Raw genomic sequence first — 19,499 nt, forward strand, 5'->3', positions numbered from 1 at the left:
GAGGAAGCAGACATACACAAATGGGCAGAAGGGGAGAATAAAAGCAGGCAGGACAAGATAATAACAACTGGTGAATTGGGGTAAAGGTTTATATGGGTATTTGTTAATCTTTGCTTTCAGCTTTAATGTAAACTCTAAAAAGTTTCCTGAAAAAAAGTTGAAGAGGAAAATTATTTGCATTTAGCAATCAATTTGGTCAAACTATGTATTTATATATAGTACAAATACTTTTATGAAATGATTTTCAAAATAGTATGTAGTAGGTTAAAGTAAAAATAGATAAAACTGGCAGAATGATGAAGGTTATTTAGTAAAGATGTTGAAGCTTGTAGCTGGCTGGCTACAAGAACATATCCAGTACTTAGACTCAAATATGTGACAGAAAACCTATCCACAGAGGACAATCCTGTGACCCTATTCTGTTTGATTAGCATAGTGTATACCATTAAAAAGTCAACCTTTCTAAGAAGTGTTGAATTTACTGCATATGATCACTAATTACACTCCACTTGAAGCTAGATCTTCATTATAGTCAATAACTCATGATAGGGTTCTTTTAAAGAAGTTAAAAATTTACAAAAATCTGAAACCACTAACATTTTGAAAACAAGTTAATATTATAATATAATATTATATAATATTATAAATTCAATCTTAGAACAAACGAAATTAGTACATGAACTCAGTAAGTAAAGTAACATTTAACCAGGTAGCAAAGCACTGTCCAATTGAAATAATGCAAAACACAAATGCAAGGCACATAGGCAATATTCATTCTAGTAGCTATATTATAAAAGGTAAAAAAAAAAAAAAAAAAAGAAACAAGTGAACTTAATTGTAATATTTTATTTCAACCTAATATACATAAGATATCATCATTTCAACATGTAATCAATATTAAATAAAATGGTTAATGAGAGATCTTACATTCTTTTACTGTACTAAGTCTTAGAACTCCAGTGTGTACCTTACAGTCTAATTCAATATGGGCTAGCCACATTCATATGCTCAAAGAGCTACATGTAGCTAGTGGCTCCCATACTGGGAAGCCCATATCTAGAGCCACTGTGACAATGGGGCAAATGTCCTAAAGATCACTTGTTTGGAATTCTATTATTGAATATCACCTCTATATAAACAAACATTTCAAAATAAACTCCTCTGCATTCTGAAGCGATATAGTGACTTCCATTTCAATAAATATGACTGCAACTTTACACAAATATAGTTATATCAGCAATGTAATATGAAATTATCTATGTGCCTTTTCATGTTTTTCGTGTACAGAAGAAAACAATGTCCTTAAATAGAAGCTTTCAAATATGCTTTTGCCAACACAATTGCCTCAAAATACTTCTTCTCAACCTCACAGGAGGAAAGGAGCAAAAAAGAAAGTATCAGTGTTAGAAGATAAAAATACCTTTCCCTAAGTGTAGGATAAGAAAGTCTATTTGGCGGGGAGCCTGGGTGGCTCAGCTAGTTAAGCCTCCAACAGCTCAGGTCAGGATCTCATATGAGTTGTGAGAATGAGCCCCAGGTTGGGCTCCCTGCTCAACAGGGAATCTGCCTGAGATTCTCTCCCTTGTCCCCTTCTCTCTCTGCCTCTCTCAAATAAATAAATAGATCTACGGGATTAGAAAATAAGATATGCTGAAATACAAGGAAAACTATGAAAAAATATATTAGATGGTCATTAAGAAAAGTTGAGAAGAAACATTAATGGTGAAAATATAAAAGGGAGGGACATCAATCTAACTAGGCTGCCACCACTTGTGTTCCCATGTTCAACTAAAGCTCCAATTTACTTAGAACCTTGCTCTATATACTAAAAAAAACAGAGTTGCTCAGAAACACTTATTTGCAGTTGTCTCCTGAGAATCACACAATCTCAATTTAAGAAATGGTACTTTATATATTATTTTCCTATTTGAATTAAGAAGTATTTTTAAAGGCAACTTAGAATATTAACATAAAATGAAAAACAGGTTCTATGAGTAGTCCCAATTTTCTATTTATTTATCTTATTTCAGAGTAGGTATAGGAACTAAAACTTTACTGTCCCTTACCTGTGGCAGGATTGATGCTGGCTGCAATGTGGAAATGACACAGCGCATTGGCATGGTGGGAAATGTGTCTCTGAACTTCATGCGTTGCCGTCTGGTCAGGCATTAATTCGGTGTGAGTCACAAGAACAGAAGACCTCCTCTGTCCTTTTCTTAAATTTTTCAAATGGTGTATTGTCTAAAACAGAAAAATAATAGCTAAATCCAACTCTGAAAGTCTAATAAATGCTAATCCAAGTATTTCTGTTTATTAAGGATTTTATAATTTTCTTCTCTGCAAAATCTCAACATTTTTAAAGGAACTACCTTAACTTCAACTGAAGAATTCTGATTATATTCTCCATAGTTTCTGCAAATTTTATAGTTCAAGGCAGAAGTAGTTGCTCATCTATATCTGTAGAAACTTCTATTAAGATTAGGAGTCCAAAGTCTGGGTTTTTGCAGGATAGCCCACCCCTGAGATGAAATTTACTAGTCATAACAGTTAAAAAAAAAAAAAAAAAAGCCTGAATCTTCCTACCAGGAAGAAGAGTATTTCTCCCCAAAATTCTCACTAACAACTAAACAGTTACAGCTAAATAATATATTATCTCTGTTATAAAGAAGAAAAATAGAGTACAAAAGTACAGAATAAGGGGAATCTACATAGGTGAGAGGAGCCATGAAAGTGCCGACCTATGGGATTTATTTAAATTGAGGCACTTCCGTAGGATAAAAATTCTCCACTAACATACCCAATGATCTGAACTATTTTAAAAACAAAGTATCTCTACACCATAACCCCAACTCACAGCACTTCCTTACTCTGTCGCTTAACCACCCCCAATACCATGCTTTACAATAATTTCCCATTCTATTTCTTTGTTTTTCACAGTCAGCTAAATAAAATGTGGCAGCCTCTCAGTTCTTTCTGTATTAAAGTAATACATCTGGTCTTTCCTTTCAATTTCCTTTCCTTTCAATTCCCTCACCTCCTTTCATATGGAAAACAGTGTCAGATCTACGTGGCATGTCCTCTACCTCCAGTCTCCCGGCTACGGAGTTGCTTATTTCCTTAATAGGGTTAAGATGGATATAGTATAGACCTGATACACCACAATGTCTGTGAAATTATTTTCATTTGATCTTTAACATTTATCATTACTTTAAATTATTTTGGCAAGGTTGCTGTAATACTGGCTGATTGTTTTTTCCGAAGAACAAAATGTATAAGTATATAAAGTATTACATAGACCTTACAGTTAGGCGTTTCAGACAAAAGGATGGGAAAAACCAAAGCAGCTTATAAATCAGACAATTAGGCTTTTTCTATTAAAAACAATTTTAACATTATTAATTAATAACACTACTAAAAAGGTAGCAAAAATTTGTCAAATCACTAATTATATATGTTTACTTACAACTGCTTTTATTTTATATAGCAATTGGTATTTCAGTTTTACACCTGAAAAGCAATATAACAGGTACCATGGAGGATACAAAGATGTCTCAAAACACCTAGTTTCCAAAAGCTTATATGTAATTTGAAGATAAAATGCCACATAAGTATATAAAAATGACTGTAAACATGTAGTAAATTAAGTACTTTGTCTCACTAAATTTCAACAAATATTAAAATATAATTTTAACTATTCTGCCCTCTGCTTTTAATTTCGTTTATACTTTAAATTTAAAGTATAAATAAATGGTGCCCAATCACAGACAGCATCAAAGTAAGCCTACTTCATATAAAACTTTTAAGGAGTACATCTTCAGCCTACACAACCCAAAAAATATTTCTGCTTGCTGGAACAGCAAAATATTTTGGCTATGCATCCATAAAAATGTTAATGTAAAAGAATAGTGTAAAAACATAATTAGTGATGTAGAGAGATGTTTATAACACATTAAGTATAAAAGGCAAGTTATAAAACATTACTGCATAATATGATCTCAATCTTATAAACAAAGAAAAAATACACATACACACATAACTCGAATCATAACTGGATTCTGAATTCCACATTTTTTCTAATCTAATGTTAGAATAAGCACATATTCTTTCTGTAGCAAGAAGTCACACATGAAGAATTAAGAAAATTAGCAATCTAGGTTTACTTCAATAAATTTCTGATAATTTACAGGTGCCTGGGTGGCTCAGTTGGTTAAGCGACTGCCTTCAGCTCAAGTCATGATCAAGTCCTGCATTGGGCTCCCTGGTCAGCGGGGAGTCTGCTTCTCCCTCCGACCCTCTCCCTTCTCATGCTCTCTCTCTCATTCTCTTTCTCAAATAAATATTTTTTTTAAAAACTATAAAAAATTAAAAATAAATTTCTGATAACTTTTAAAAATGTGTTTATCTCAGGGTGCCTGGTGGCTCAGTGGGTTAAGCCTCTGCCTTCGGCTCAGGTCATGATCTCAGGGTCCTGGGATCAAGCCCGGCATCAGGCTCTCTGCTCAGCGGGGAGCCTGCTTCCCCCCCCCTCTCTCTCTGCCTGCCTCTCTGCCTACTTGTGATCTCTCTCTGTCAAATAAATAAAACTCTCTAAAAAAAAAAAAAAAGTGTTTATCTCATTTTATTACCATAATGGACACAACAGTTTGGATTATCAATAATCTAATTTCATAGGAAGCACATTTATTTCATATATATTGCATTAAAAAATTGGAAAAATTAATCTGCCTTTGAAATAGTAAACTATGGAAATTATAAGCAATTATATAAAAGTCGACTTATGTCTAATTCTTAATCAAAACAGTCATTTTTAATTAGAACACACATGTAAGATTTAATCCTCATGAAACAAAAGTATAACATTTTTTTAAAAGATTTTATCTTATTTATTTGACAGAGAGAGAGATATCACAAGTAGGCAGAGAGAGGGGGAAGCAGGCTCTCCACTGAGCAGAGAGCCTGATGTGGGACTCGATCCTGGGCCCTGAGATCATGACCTGAGCCGCAGGCAGAGGATTAATCCACTGAGCCACCCAGGCACCCAAAACATTTTTAATTACAAAGAGTTTCAGGGTCCTTTATGTGTTGTACTAATCAAAGCTTATTCCTATAGATTTTCATATTTGACACGCAAAATGAAAAAATTAAAATTATACTACTTACCTAGACTACATGTCTGAGATCATTACTATTGTACTTGGTTTCTAAGGGGCATAAGATGAGTTGTCTTACAAGCACAAAACAAATTAGTAAGAATTATTTGTTATTAATTTCATCGTTACTTGTACCAGGTGTACTACCTGCATCCTATCTTATAAATTCCCACCAAACTCACATATCTTCAACATTTATTTCCATTTTATATAATATAGTACCTCAAGAGCATGCTGTATTCTGTCTTTGTGTCTTCCAGCCTGAGTGAGGTTGCTGGCAACACTAGAAGTGGTAGTCTCACAGATCTGCTCACCCAAAAGACAATCTTCTGGTAATACAGTTTCTGCCCAGAGTCGGCAGACGCCATCATGGCATGAAGTTAATAACACATTACAGACAGAACCTCTAATAACAAAGAGAAGTGAACAGAAGTTACTATGAATATCAGTGCCACTGATGAATTAAAGTTTATTAATATTTGGTTCTTCATGTATAAAAATAGCATTAGTGCACAACTAACAGTATGACCAAGAGCAGTTATTTTTCCAGTAATGGTAAGAGATTTATACAGCCTATTTCACACTCTCACCAAACCCCACTGACTACGTGCTTATACTTGCAAGATGGCTGGCTGAATAAAGGGCTGCAATCAGTTGCCATAAAATGGAAACAACCTAGCTGTCCCTGACACTTTGATTCATTAAAACTACACCTTGAATGGCTCAGTTAAATGACAGTACAGTATGCTTCCAACTGCTTAGATGTTATAGTTTGTAGAGAAAGAGAGGTCAGTAGAAGCTTGAAATCATACACAAGTTGTCACTGTGAACGTGAACACTATAAAAACCAGGAAATGGTCTTGATAAAGAGACAGAAGTTTATGCCTGATTACATACATGCTGCTTGAAAACAAGGTTCAGTGGGAATATTGGTATCTTCTAAACAAATGAAAGAGCAAAAAAAAACCTAATTGTTGCAAATTACAGAATGACCATAAGAAAAGTTCATGAAATATAATTAAACTGCAGGGCTTACAGCACTACTTGTGTCATCCTGTATCATCCTTCTTATAATCACAAGATTATAAACAGGTAAGCAAATGAGCATCTTCAAAATAAAACTGCAAGAAGGATATAATTTCAAACTATAAGTCAATTTCCATTAAGTTAAAATAAGCAAAAATGTTACAATACCAAGCAGCTAAAGTGAATTAACCACTCATTATAAAAGAATAAAAAATCATCCTTCCTTTAAAAAAATAACAAATGTAGAATCCGACTTGGTCAAAGGTATTCTGCAAATGTTTTCAACAGACACAAATAATTTAAGCAGAATAAACTTTTAACTCAGATTCCAAAAACGAATTTCCCATTTACTGAGCATCTCTATAACATATGTTGTATTTCCTATCAGGTGTGAACAGTTCACACATGAAATAACTTTCTCTCAAAAATACAGATTTCTGAGCAAGTTTTTTAATAACTCTATATATGATATAGGAATCATTTATATGAGCTTTTCTGTAGTTTCTTTAATACTTTGAAGAGATGTTGAACATTGAGGAAAAACTTACAACAATTAAATCTTTGAAAAGGTTCTGTTGATGGTCCTAAGAAAAACCTGGTCACTTTACTCACTGAATGATACGCTTTCTTACCATGTATATTATTGACAGTTTATTACTATGTTTATTTTCCCTCAGTGTGTGCTTTCAAACTTGCCAACATTTCCTTCCTGGACTCTTTACTACTGCTGCTACTACTAACAGTATCAGCTAACACAGCCTAAGCCCATACTATGTGCAAAGGCCTGCAGTATTTACATGCACTAGGATAATGAGTCTCACAGCAACCCTCCGAGGAAGGTACAGTTACCTAAGAGAAGGAAACTAAGGCACAGAGAACTTTAGAAATGCAGGCAAATGTTCACAAAGCTAGTAACAGCAGGATTAGAATTCAGGCAGTTAATACCCAGAGCCTATGCTCTTCATTTCCACCAAGTCAATGTACTAAAAAGACCTTTGCTTTTTAGAAATATATAGTATTTTTACAAATACATAAGTAAACACACCAAAGTTATGGGACACATTTGTCTAACCTGGGCATATACTTGCTAGTTTTACGCCATGAGAAACCTGCCACAGCTCGGGGATGTGCCAAATAAACAAAGGAAAATTGGGTAGACGCCTGTCTCCTTTTCACTTCTTGATGATCCTGAGGTATAATTGAGGATTTCCAGCCAGTCATAGGATACCATACTTTCAAAAGACAATCATCCTGCAAAAATACATATGTCAATATAAAATTAATCTGAACATAACACAATTCAAAGTGTAAGTAATTTAGTAATTAAGAGAACCTTTAAAAATTAAGCTATCTGTAAAAACTAACATGTGAGCTTTATATAGCACAAACTCCAAGCGTAATGTTCATTCCCCTAAAGGATACTACTCTTGAAAAATAGTTTTCTCATTATCAATCTCCTCTGCACATAATGGTGGTTTTCAAATAGAGACTGAAGCCAAAATCCTTCATTTAAACATAGGTCACTGCAGAGAAGATTCCGAAATCAGATGCCATTGGATAAAATAAGAAAGAGGCCATATTATTAGTCACTGTTAACATTCTCTCTCCTTTTTTGAAGACAGCTCTAAAAGTGAAACCAATCCTTTTTAAATATGAGCTGCTTCTTAGACATTATGTCAGGAATCAGCAAACTTTCCTTGTGAAAGGCCAGACAGTATGGAAGGCTTTGTGGACCACATAGTGCCTCCTTGTTTGTTTGGTTTTTTTCTTACAACCTTTTAGGAACATAAAAACCATAGTTCTCTAATCTCCACACTAAATGAAGTGAATGCACTTAGAGAGTTGTTAGGAATCACTTTTATGCCCACTTAAATAAGATATTATAAACTTAACAATAGGTACTGACTTTATCATTTTACTTAATTCTAAGAATTTTGTTAAAGGCCAGAACAGGAACATCTGGGTGGCTCAGTCAGTTAATCATCTGCCTTTGGGTCAGGTCATGATCCCAAGGTCCTAGGATCAAGTCCTGCATCCAGTTCCTTGCTCAGCAGGGAGCCTGCTTCTCCCTCTGCCTGCTTCTCCCTCTGCCTGCTGCTCCACCTGCTTGTGCTCTCTCTCACTCCCTCGCTCTCTCTAACAAATAAATAAATAAAGGAGGGAACATATTGTCTGGATGGAGCACTGGATGTGCTGCATAAACAATGAATCTTGGAACACTGAAAAAATAAAATAAAATTTAAAAAAATAAATTAAAAAGGCCAAAATAATTTTATCTTATTTAACAGAAAGCATCTACTTTATAGTGCTTTATCCTCAATACTGAATAGAGTCTTATGGGAAATAATACAATATCATCCGTGCAAAAATCTCACTCTAAGAAACAATGAAATTATGTAATTATGTATTCCTGGAAAGTGCGTGTAGGTCCAAACACTATCATCTACGCTAGACAAACATTTCTGGGTTTTACCATCTTGGTACTCATTTTCAGTTTATATTACATAATGTATGTTTCCACTAAGGTCTCATTTATTTGTATATTTGAATTATACAGCAAATCTCTTTAAGGGCTTACTCTGAGACAACCACTTAATGATGTACTAGTTGCTTTCTTCCAAGTACTTTCTTCAACTTAGCATTATTTTCACCTAACCTAATTTACTGCATAATATAGCAGTGGCTTCAGGCCATATACTATAAAAACCATAGAGACACCTCAGAAACCCCTGAGCCTTCATAAAGAAAAGGCAGAGTGCCTCCCTGAACATGTGGCAATTCTAGTCCCTCTCTCCTATACCACCAGCAATCCCTCACTCAAATGGAGCAGTCCCATTTTCATCTATTAGTGCCTAAAATTAAAACCACACAAAAGTGAATTAGAAATCAATAACAGAAATACAGCTAGAAAATTTCCAAATTAGAAAAGTAAAATTGTCTTTATTCACAAAATCCTAAAGAATCTACAAAAACAAAATTATACCTGATAACAAGACCGTAAGACTAAAGATCAAAACTCAAACAGCAATTCTCTTTCTACATATTAGAAAAAATTGGAAATATAATTTGTTTAAATACCTTTTACATTAGGAAGATAACAAATCAGGAATAGTACATGTATGCTAAGAACTACAAAACACTGCTAAGAGAACAAAAACCTAAATAAAAAGAGAAACATACCATCTTCAGGGATGTGAAATACAAATGTTACTGATTCAATTCTTCCCAAACTAATCTATAAAGATTTAATGTGAACACAGCCAAAAATCACAGCAAGCTTTTTGGTAGAAACTGACTGCCTTATTCTAAAATTTGTATGACATCAAAGAAACAATACCACCAAAAATACGTATTTTAAAGATTTTATTTATTTGAGAGAGAGAGCATGAATGAATGAGAAAAGTAGACGAGAGGGACGAGCAGAATGCATGCTGAGCAGGGAGCCCAATGTGGGGCTTGATCCCACAGCTCTGAGATCATGCTCTGAGCCAAAAATCAAGTCTAAGATACTCAATGACTGAGCCACCCATGCACCCCCCCAAAAAATTTTTTTTTAAGAAAAAACAAAGTTAGGGCGCCTGGGTGGCTCAGTTGGTTGGATGACTGCCTTCGGCTCAGGTCATGATCCCGGAGTCCCGGGATCGAGTCCCGCATCGGGCTCCCAGCTCCATGGGGAGTCTGCTTCCCTCTCTGACCTTCTCCTCGCTCATGTTCTCTCTCACTGTCTCTCTCTCAAGTAAATAAATAAAATCTTAAAAAAAAAAAAAAAAAGAAAAGAAAAAACAAAGTTAGAGGACTTACACCACCCAATTTCATAACTTACTAGAAAGTTAGGGAAGGTAGGAAAGATGGTGTCCTGACCTTAACCTCCTCTGACAGACATGCCAAAGCAACAACTATATGTATAGCAACTCTAAAGACAACTTGAAGACTAGCAAAACAGATCTTCCACAGATAATCATAGAGAGGGTCACAATGAAAAATGTAGAAAGGGCAGAGACTTGACTAGAAAGAAATGACGTTGAAGAAATACTAGCTGAAAACCTCCCTGACCTGGGGAAAGAAAACAGATATCCAGACCCACAAAACAAAAAAAAGTCCCAAACAAGATGAACCCAAGGAGGTCCACACCAAGATACATAACAATTAAAATGGCAAAAATTAGAGATAAAGAATCATAAAAGCAGCAAAGAAAAACAGTTGCATACAAGAGAAACCCAAGGTTATCAGCTGCCTATTTAGCATAAATTTTGCAGCCCAAAAGAAGCAGCATGATATATTCAGAGTGCTGAAAGGAAAAAACCTACAACCAAGAATACTCCACCAGGCAAGATTATTCAGAATTAAAAGAGAGAAAAAATCTTCCCAGACAAATAAAAGTTAAAAAAGAGTTCATCACCACTGAAACAGCCTCATAAGAAACAGTGAGAGAACTCTTTAAGTGGAAAGAAAAGGCTATAATTAGAAAAAAGAAAATTATAGTGGCACATAGGTGGCTCAATCAATTTAACCGTCTGACTCCTGGTTTCAGCTCAGCTCATGATCTCAGGGTTATGAGATTGAGCCCCATGTCAGGGTCCATGCTGGTTGTGAAGCCCACCCGGGATTCTCTCTATCCCTCTCCCACTGCCCCACCCACATGCTTTATCTCAAAAAAAAACTAAAAACAAAAACCATAATAAGACCAAAAAAAAAAAGAGGATTACACAGTAATAAACGTTTCAATCCAACAAGAGAATACAACAATTGTAAATATCTATGCACCCAATATAGGAGCACTAAATATATAAGGCAAGTATTAACAGACAAAAATGGAGGAATTGACAGTAACACCGTAATAGTAGAGGACTTAAATATCCCACTTGTGTTAATGGATAGGTCATCCAGAAAGAAAATCAATTAGGAAACCGTGACTTTGAACAACACATCAAACCATATGGACTTAACAGATATATGTAGAACCATCCACCCAAAAAACAGCAAAATACACATTCTATTCAAGTACACATGGAACATTTTCTAGGATAGATCATGTTAGGCCACAAAACAAGTTTTTAAATAAATCTGAGAAGACTGAAATATGTCAAGCATCTTTTCTGACCACAAGAGTATGAACTAGAAATCGATTACAAAAAAAACCCAAAAAACCCAAAATCCTGGGGGAGGGGGTGGTTAAAGAAAAACACAGATTAAACAAAAACAACAGGCCACTAAACAACCAATGGATCAATGAAAAATCAAAGAGGAAATCAAAAAAAATACATGGAGACAAATAAAAATGAAATACAATGGTTCAAAATCTGGAGGTTGCAGCAAAAGCAGTTCTAAGAGGAAAGTCTGAAAGATACAAGTGTACCTCAAGAAACAATCAGAATCTCTTAACCTTGCAACTAAGGAAACTAGAAATAGACGAACAAAGCCCAAGATGAATGGAAGAAAGGAAATAATAAAGATCAGAGCATAAACAAGTGAAATCAAGACTAAAAAAGTATGGTAAAGATCAATTGAGACTAAGATCTGGTTCTTTGAAAAGATATACTTATTAAGCCTTTAGCCAGACTAATCAAAGAAAAAAAAATGACTTAAAATCAGAAATGAAAAAGAAATTACAACAAACACCACAATAATACAAAAAAAATTACAGCTTACCACAAAAAAAAAATTATATGCCAAGAAATTAAACAACCTAGGAAAAAAATGGATAAATTCCTAGAAACATCAACCTCCTAAGACTGAATCATCAAGAAATGAAAATATCTGAGCAGACCAATTACTAGTAATTAGGTTGAACTGGTAATAAAAAAAAAATCCCAACAAACAAAAGTCCAGTGCCAGATGGCTTCACAGGTGAATTCTACCAAATATTTAATACTTCTCAAAGTAGTACACCTGGATGGCTCAGTTGGTTAAGCAACTGCCTTCAGCTCAAGTCGTAATCCTGGAGTCTGGTACTGAGTCCTACATCGGGCTCCCCGTTCAGCAGGGAGTCTGCTTCTCCCTCTGAGCCTTCCCCTTCTCATGCTCTCTCTCTCTCAAATAAATAAATAAAATCTTAAAAAATATATTTAAAAAAAAATTTCTCAAAGTATTCCAAAAAATAGGAGAGAGAGAAATCCTTCCAAATTCATTCTATGAGGCCAGCATTACCCCGATACCAAAACCAGACAAAAACACACATACACGCTCACAAAGAAAATTACAAAAAATAATGTTATACAACACTAGGGGGAAAAAAATTACAGAGCAATAACCCTGATGAATATAGATGCAAAATCCTCCACAAAATCTTATCAAACCAATTTAAAAACAAATTAAAAGAATCATTCACCAAAATCAAGTAGTATTTATTCTAGGGATTCAAGGATGGTTTGATTTATGCAAATTAATCAACATGATACATTTCATGAACAAAATGAAGGATAAAATTCCTAAGAGCATCTCAATAGGTGCAGAGAAAGCATGTACCAAATATCCATTCCTGATAAAAACTTTAAACAAAGTGGTATATAGGGAACATTCCTCAACATTATAAAAGCTGTATATGACAAACCTACAGTCAATATCATACTCAATGATAAAAAGCTAAAAGTTTTCCCCTAAGATCAGAAACAAAACAAAATGCCCACTCTTGCCATTATTATTCAGCACAGTACTAGAACCATAGCAATCAGACAAGAAAAAGAAAGGAAAGGAATTTTCAAGTAAAATGTTACTATTTTCAGATGATCTACTACTTACAAAAAACCCTAAGAAGACTTTACCAAAAAACTGTTAGAATTAATGAATCCAGTTAAGTTGGAGAATACAAAATCAAAATATAGAAGTCTGTTGCATTTCTATACACTAATAATAAAAGAACAGAGAAACTAAGAAAATAATCTCATTAACTGCATCAAAAAGAATAAAATACCCAGGAATAAATTAATCAAAAGGTGAAAGACCTGCACACTGAAAACTGTAAGACCCTGAAGAAATAAATTAAAAAAGACAAAAACAAATGGAAAGGGGCGCCTGGGTGGCTCAGTGGGTTAAGCCGCTGCCTTCGGCTCAGGTCATGATCTCAGAGTCCTGGGATCGAGTCCCGCATCGGGCTCTCTGCTCGGCAGAGAGCCTGCTTCCCTCTCTCTCTCTCTGGCTGCCTCTCTGTCTACTTGTGATTTCTCTCTGTCAAATTAATAATAAATAAAATCTTTAAAAAAAAAAAAAACAAATGGAAAGATACACCATATTCATGGATTGGAAGAATACTATTAAAATGTCTACACAACCGAAAGCAATCTAGATTCAATTAAATCTTTATCAAAATATCAGTACTTTTTTTCACTGAATTAGAACAAAAGATCCTAAAATTTATATGGACCTGTAAAAGACTCTGAATAGTCAAAGCAATCTTGAGAAAGTCTATAAATCTGTCTAGACTCACTTAACTTAAAATATACATTTTATTTATATAAAATATATTAAAGTATATATCAAGATATTAATATATTTATTAATGTAGTATATTAAGTATAATAAAGAATATCAACAAAGTTAATATACTATTTTAATATGTTAATTATATTAATACCTTTTATATAATTACATAAAATATAACTATATAAAATTAATGTATTAGTTATATAGTTAATATACACAGCTATATGTTAATATAGTTAATGTGCTATATTAATATAATGTATTGAGTATATTTATATAAAATATATTTGGTGTATATTAAGTTATACACTTGAAATATACATTTTATCTTAACTATATTTCAATAAATTATAAAAAGGAAACAACAGGACAAGATTTATGTACAAGTTTGTTCATTTTTCATAGCAATAGAAAAATCAGAACCACTTAATGTTCATTAATAAAATTCATTAAATCAGAACCACTTAATGTTAATTAATCAAGTTAAAATATAGTATATTCATTCATATAATGAAAAATTATGTCACCGTTAAAAAGAATACACATTTAAAGAATATGACCTAATTTGAGTATGTGTGCATATATGGGTGGTTTACAAAGACATCAAAAAGTCTGAAAGAATATATATTGAACAGAAAACAGTAACCTTTTTTATTGAAAGACTATTTGGAAGGGGATTTTCATTTTCTCTGCATGTCTTTTTATCATAAATACATATCTTATTTAAAAAGTAAAGATATTTCCACTTTAAAGAAGGAAGAAGTTTAAGAAGCCAATCCTTAAATAACCAAAACATTGAATCTAGGAACAGAGAAGTGCTTTCAAGAGGAAGAAAAGCTTCTGGAAACATTCTGTAGGCTTCTCCTTTCCTTCCTGCCAAAATCATCCTTCTCAAAAATTCTTTTTTTTTCTTCTCTCTTTTTTTCTTCTCAAAAATTCTTATCCAAGCCCTAAAATTATGATTTTACTAAAGATCATAATCCTCTATTAAGAAAAAAATTTTCTGGGGACGCCTGGGTGGCTCAGTTGGTTAAGCGGCTGCCTTCGGCTCAGGTCATGATCCCAGCGTCCTGGAATCGAGTCCCACATCGGGCTCCTTGCTCAGCAGGGAGACTGCTTCTCCCTCTGCCTCTGCCTGCCTGTCTGCCTGTGCTTGCTCGCTCTCTCTCCCTCTATCACTGACAAATAAATAAATAAATAATCTTTAAAAAAATTTTTTTTCTGAAGAAAATAGTATTTTATTTTTTTAATTTTTTAAAAAGATTTTATTTATTTTCGAGTTAGAGAGACTGCAAACAGGGAGGGAAGGAGAGGGTGAGTGGGAGGAAGGAAGAAAGAATCTCAAGGACTCTCACGCGGACTCCGCATAGAGTGCAGAGCCCGATAGAGAGCTTGATCTCAGGGCTCTGAGATGATAACCTGAGCTGAAACCAAGAGTCAGATGCTTAACCAACTGAGCCACCCAGGCACTCCAAGAAAAGAGTGTTTTAAATAATTTTCAAATTTTATAAAATAACCAAGTGTTTTAGAAAATGTTCAGATATAAACCTCATAAACAAATAATTTAAATAAATACAGCAAACAAAATTGAAAAAAAATAATTCTTGAGTTGAAGGTGTAATCAGGTATACCTTGTGGTGGAAAAAAGGCTCTTGAACAAATAAGATTTTAAAGCTCAGATAAAAAGTTAAAATACTATTTTTTAAGATTTTATTTATTTATTTGACAGAGAGAAAGAAAGCACAGGCACGGAAGCCCCAGAGGGAGAGGAAGGGGCGAAGCAAGCTCCTTCCTGAGCAGGGAGCCTGATGTGGGACTCAATCCCAGGACCCTGAGATCATGACCCGCCCGAGCCAAAGGCAGATGCTTAGCCAAATGTGCCACCCAGGTGTCCCAAAAGTTAAAATACTATGAAGTCCAAGAAAATTTAATTTACCACACTTATAAAAAATAGATCTTACTAGCAAAAGTGCTCAATGAATGGAAACATTAAAAATCCTGAAGGTAACTGAATGGGTGCCACAACACCTGAAATGAAATCCTGAAATACATAGCAGAAACGGTGAAAATGATTTCTAGTGGTAGATGACACACTTACCATCTGCTTCATCAAGTCAGACAAACTTGGCTTTATTAACAGAGGCAGAACAGATTGTGGTGGGGGGGTGGGGGTGGGGGGAATGCCAACATTACCAAGTTATTCTCTGTTCTTTTTTCAAAATCTTAATTAGACATGGTATCTTCTGAAAAATGTGAGGAAATAAGCTTTTTAAACCTGTGATGCATTTTATTAACCTCCAAAGTATCCCTACCAGTAAGGCATTCTTTTCTTTCCATTTGAATTACAGAACACTTAGCTCTTAGGAAAACTGAAGAATTTTAATGCAAGGAAAACTGAGTATTACTTGTGGAAAAAATACTCAACAGTCCATTGCTAAAGCTACTGCAATAAAAATTCAAAGAAAGATACTGAGCATTATGGAACAGGTAAACTGAACCACCTTCAAGGAGCTTAAAATCTAGATATCCCATTTAAGAAGATGTAGTTTTAGCCTTATTACTCAGTTGTGTACTTATTACTTAGTTACTACTAATTACTCAGTTTCTACTCAATAGAAAGGCATCTTTTTGATTCATTAGAGATGAGAGTTCAAATTCAGTAGATGGTCCAACAATGAACACTAATCATCTTACATGGGTCAGTAGTAGTTTTTAATGTACCACATGACCCTGTCAAAAGACCACACATCCGGGGCCCCTGGGTGGCTTAGTGGGTTAAAGCCTCTGCCTTTGGCTCAGGTCATGATCCCAGGGTCCTAGGATTGAGCCCCGCATCGGGCTCTCTGCTCAGTAGGGAGCCTGCTTCCTCCTCTCTCTCTCTGCCTGCTTCTCTGCCTACTTGTGATCTCTGTCAAATAAATAAATAAATAAAATCTTTAAAAAATAAATAAATAAATTTTTTAAAAAAGACCACACATCCTAAAGCAGTCTCAAAGTTCAGCCAGTTGTGACACACAGCTGAGGCAAATATAACACACTGAGTAAGCAAAGAGAGATAATTAGATACATTAAGATTAATGGGGGAGTATTCAAAAAAAATAAAAGATGAAGGAAAATTCGTTCTTATGAAGCCAGCAGTACCCTGACACCAAATCCAGATAAAGACACCACAAAAAAAGAAAACTACAGGCCACTAACTCTGATGAACAGAGATGTAAAAATCCTCAATAAAATATTAGCAAACCAAATCCAAGACTACATTTAAAAAGTCATTCACCCCAATGAAGTGGGATTTATCCCAGGGATGCAAAGGTGGTTTAATATTCACAAACCAATGTGATATATCTCATTAACAAGAGAAACAACAAAAATCATATGATAATCTCAACAAATACACAAAAAGCATTTTGACAAAGTATAATATGCATTCATGATAAAAACCCTCAACAAAGTCGGTCTGGAAGGAACATACCTCAACAAAAAAAGGTATATGAAAAAATAAATAAATAAATAAGTGAAGGCTATATATGAAAAACCCATAGCTAACATCATGCTCAACAGTGAAAACCTGAGAGATCTTCCTTTAAGATCAGGAACAAGACAAGGATGTCCACTCTCACTTTTATTCAACATAATACTATAAGTTCTAGCCACAGCAATCAGACAAGAAAAAGAAAGAAAAGGTATTCAAATTGGTAAGAAAGAAGTAAAATTTTCACTATTTACAAATGACATGATACTATCTATAGAAAACCCTAGAGTCTATGAAAAAAACTACTAAACTGATAAATGGCTTCAGTAAAATCGCAGCATACAAAATTAATATACAGAAATTTGTTGCATTTCCATATACTAATAATGAGGTAGCAAAAAAAATTTAAAAAACAATCCCATTTACAAGTACACCAGAAAGAATAATATACATAAGAATAAACTTAACCAAGAGGTGAAATAACTATACTCTGAAAATTATAAAACACTGATAGGAACACCGGGGTGGCTCAGCTAAGCACCTGTCTTCAGCTCAGATCATCATTTTGGGGTCCTGGAGTTGAGTCCTGTACTGGGCTCCTTGCTCAGCAGGGAGCCTGCTTCTCTCTCTGCCTGCTGCTCCCCCTGCCTTGCGCTCTCTCTGTGACAAATAAATAAATAAAATCTTTCTTAAAATCCCCCAAAACAAAAAACACTGACAAAAAAATCCAAAGGTGGGGCACCTGGGAGGCTCAGTGAATTAAGCCGCTGCCTTCAGCTCAGGTCATGATCTCAGGGTCCTGGGATCGAGTCCCGCATCGGGCTCTCTGCTCAGCAGGGAGCCTGCTTCCTCCTCTCTCTCTCTGCCTGCCTCTCTGCCTGCTTGTGATCTCTGTCAAATAAATAAATAAAATCTTAAAAAAAAAAAATCCAAAGGTGACACAAACAAATGAAAGATATTTCACGCTAGTGAACTGGAAGAATTAATGTTGTCAAAATGTCCACAGTACCCAATGCAATCTCAAATTTTATGCAATCCCTACCAAAATACTAACATCTTTCACAGAACTAGAACATAAAAACCTAACATTTTCATGAAACCACAAAAAGATCCTGAATAGTTAAAGCAATCTTGAAAGAGAAGAAGAAAGCTGGAGGTATTGCAATTTCAGATTTTGAGATACACTACAAAGGTGTAGTAATTAAAACAGTACAGTACTAACACAAAACACACATAGATCAATGGAAAAGAATGGAGAGTCCAGAAATAAACCCATGCTTTTATGGTATGTGCTATGACAAAGGAGGCAAGTATATACAATGGAAAAAAAGACCATCTCATCACCAATCAGTGCTAGTAAAACTGGACAGTTACATGCAAAAGAATAAAATGGGACCACTTTCTTGTAGCCTACACAGAAACAAACTCAAATGGATTTAAGACCTAAATGTGAGACATGAAACCACAAAACTCCTCAAAGAAAACAGGCAGAAATTTCTTTGACATCAACCATAGAAACATCTTCTAGATTCGTCTCCTGAGGCAAGGGAAACAAAAGCAAAAATTAAACTATTAAAACAATACGTAAATAAAAAGCTTTTGCTTTTTAGGAAAAAGGAAAGGAAACCATCAACAAACAAAAAAAGGCAACCTACCAAATGACATATGCAAATGACAGATCTGATTAGGATGCAATATCCAAACATATAAAGAACTTATACAACTCACACACACAAAAAACCCAAATAATCCAATTTAAAAATAGGCAGAGGACATGCCATATGCATTTTTCCAAAGAAGACATACAGATGGTAAACAGACACATGAAAAAAATGTTCATCACGAATCATCAGGAAATGCAAATCGAAACCACAAGAGATATCACTTTACACCTGCCAGAATGGCTAAAATAAAAAACACAAGAAATGAGAAGTGCTGGTGAGGATGTAGAGTACATCTTACTCTATTTGATTTCTTAACCAAATGCATACTTTGATTTAGCCATTACACTCCAGCATTCTACTGTATTTTAACAAGACCTGCTAATTCCTATCCCAGAGCATCTACACTTGGTGTCCCATTGGCCAAAAATACCCTTTCTTCTGAACTTCATACAGTTGACCCCTTCCAATTATTCAGTTCTCAAAGCTACTTCCCCAGAAAAGTATTCTCTAAAGATCATCCACCCAAACAGACACAAAGTCACACTACTACATCATCCTGTTTTAATTTTCTGAATAGTATTTATTAATACATGATTTTTTTTGTCTTTCCTCATTACAAGTCAAGTTGCATGCACACAGCAACCCTGTCTATCCTCTTCATCACAAGACTGCCAACACAGAGAACAGCTCAGGACGTGTGGTGTTCAAAAAAATATCTGCTAAATTTGAAATAAGTCAATCGGAGAAAGACAACTATCATATGATCTC

The 19,499-nt window shown here is 34.6% G+C and overlaps 1 protein-coding gene across 5 annotated transcripts in view; it reads right to left on the minus strand.

The window, feature by feature from the left end:
• Window positions 1–19,499, minus strand: part of DMXL2 (Dmx like 2) — a 164,890-nt gene that overhangs the window by 93,845 nt on the left and 51,546 nt on the right. For all 5 annotated transcript variants that reach the window (XM_004755433.3, XM_004755431.3, XM_004755432.3 and 2 more), the window contains 3 exons: window positions 7,249–7,427; window positions 5,373–5,556; window positions 2,067–2,241 (listed from right to left, as the gene is read on the minus strand). In XM_004755433.3, the coding sequence (XP_004755490.1) occupies window positions 2,067–2,241; window positions 5,373–5,556; window positions 7,249–7,427 (538 nt within the window). The remainder of the gene's footprint in view (window positions 1–2,066; window positions 2,242–5,372; window positions 5,557–7,248; window positions 7,428–19,499) is intronic.

The sequence above is a fragment of the Mustela putorius genome, unplaced genomic scaffold, assembly GCF_011764305.1.
Source record: "Mustela putorius furo isolate JIRA1106 unplaced genomic scaffold, ASM1176430v1.1 tig00003898_pilon_pilon_pilon, whole genome shotgun sequence".
NCBI lineage: Eukaryota > Metazoa > Chordata > Mammalia > Carnivora > Mustelidae > Mustela > Mustela putorius.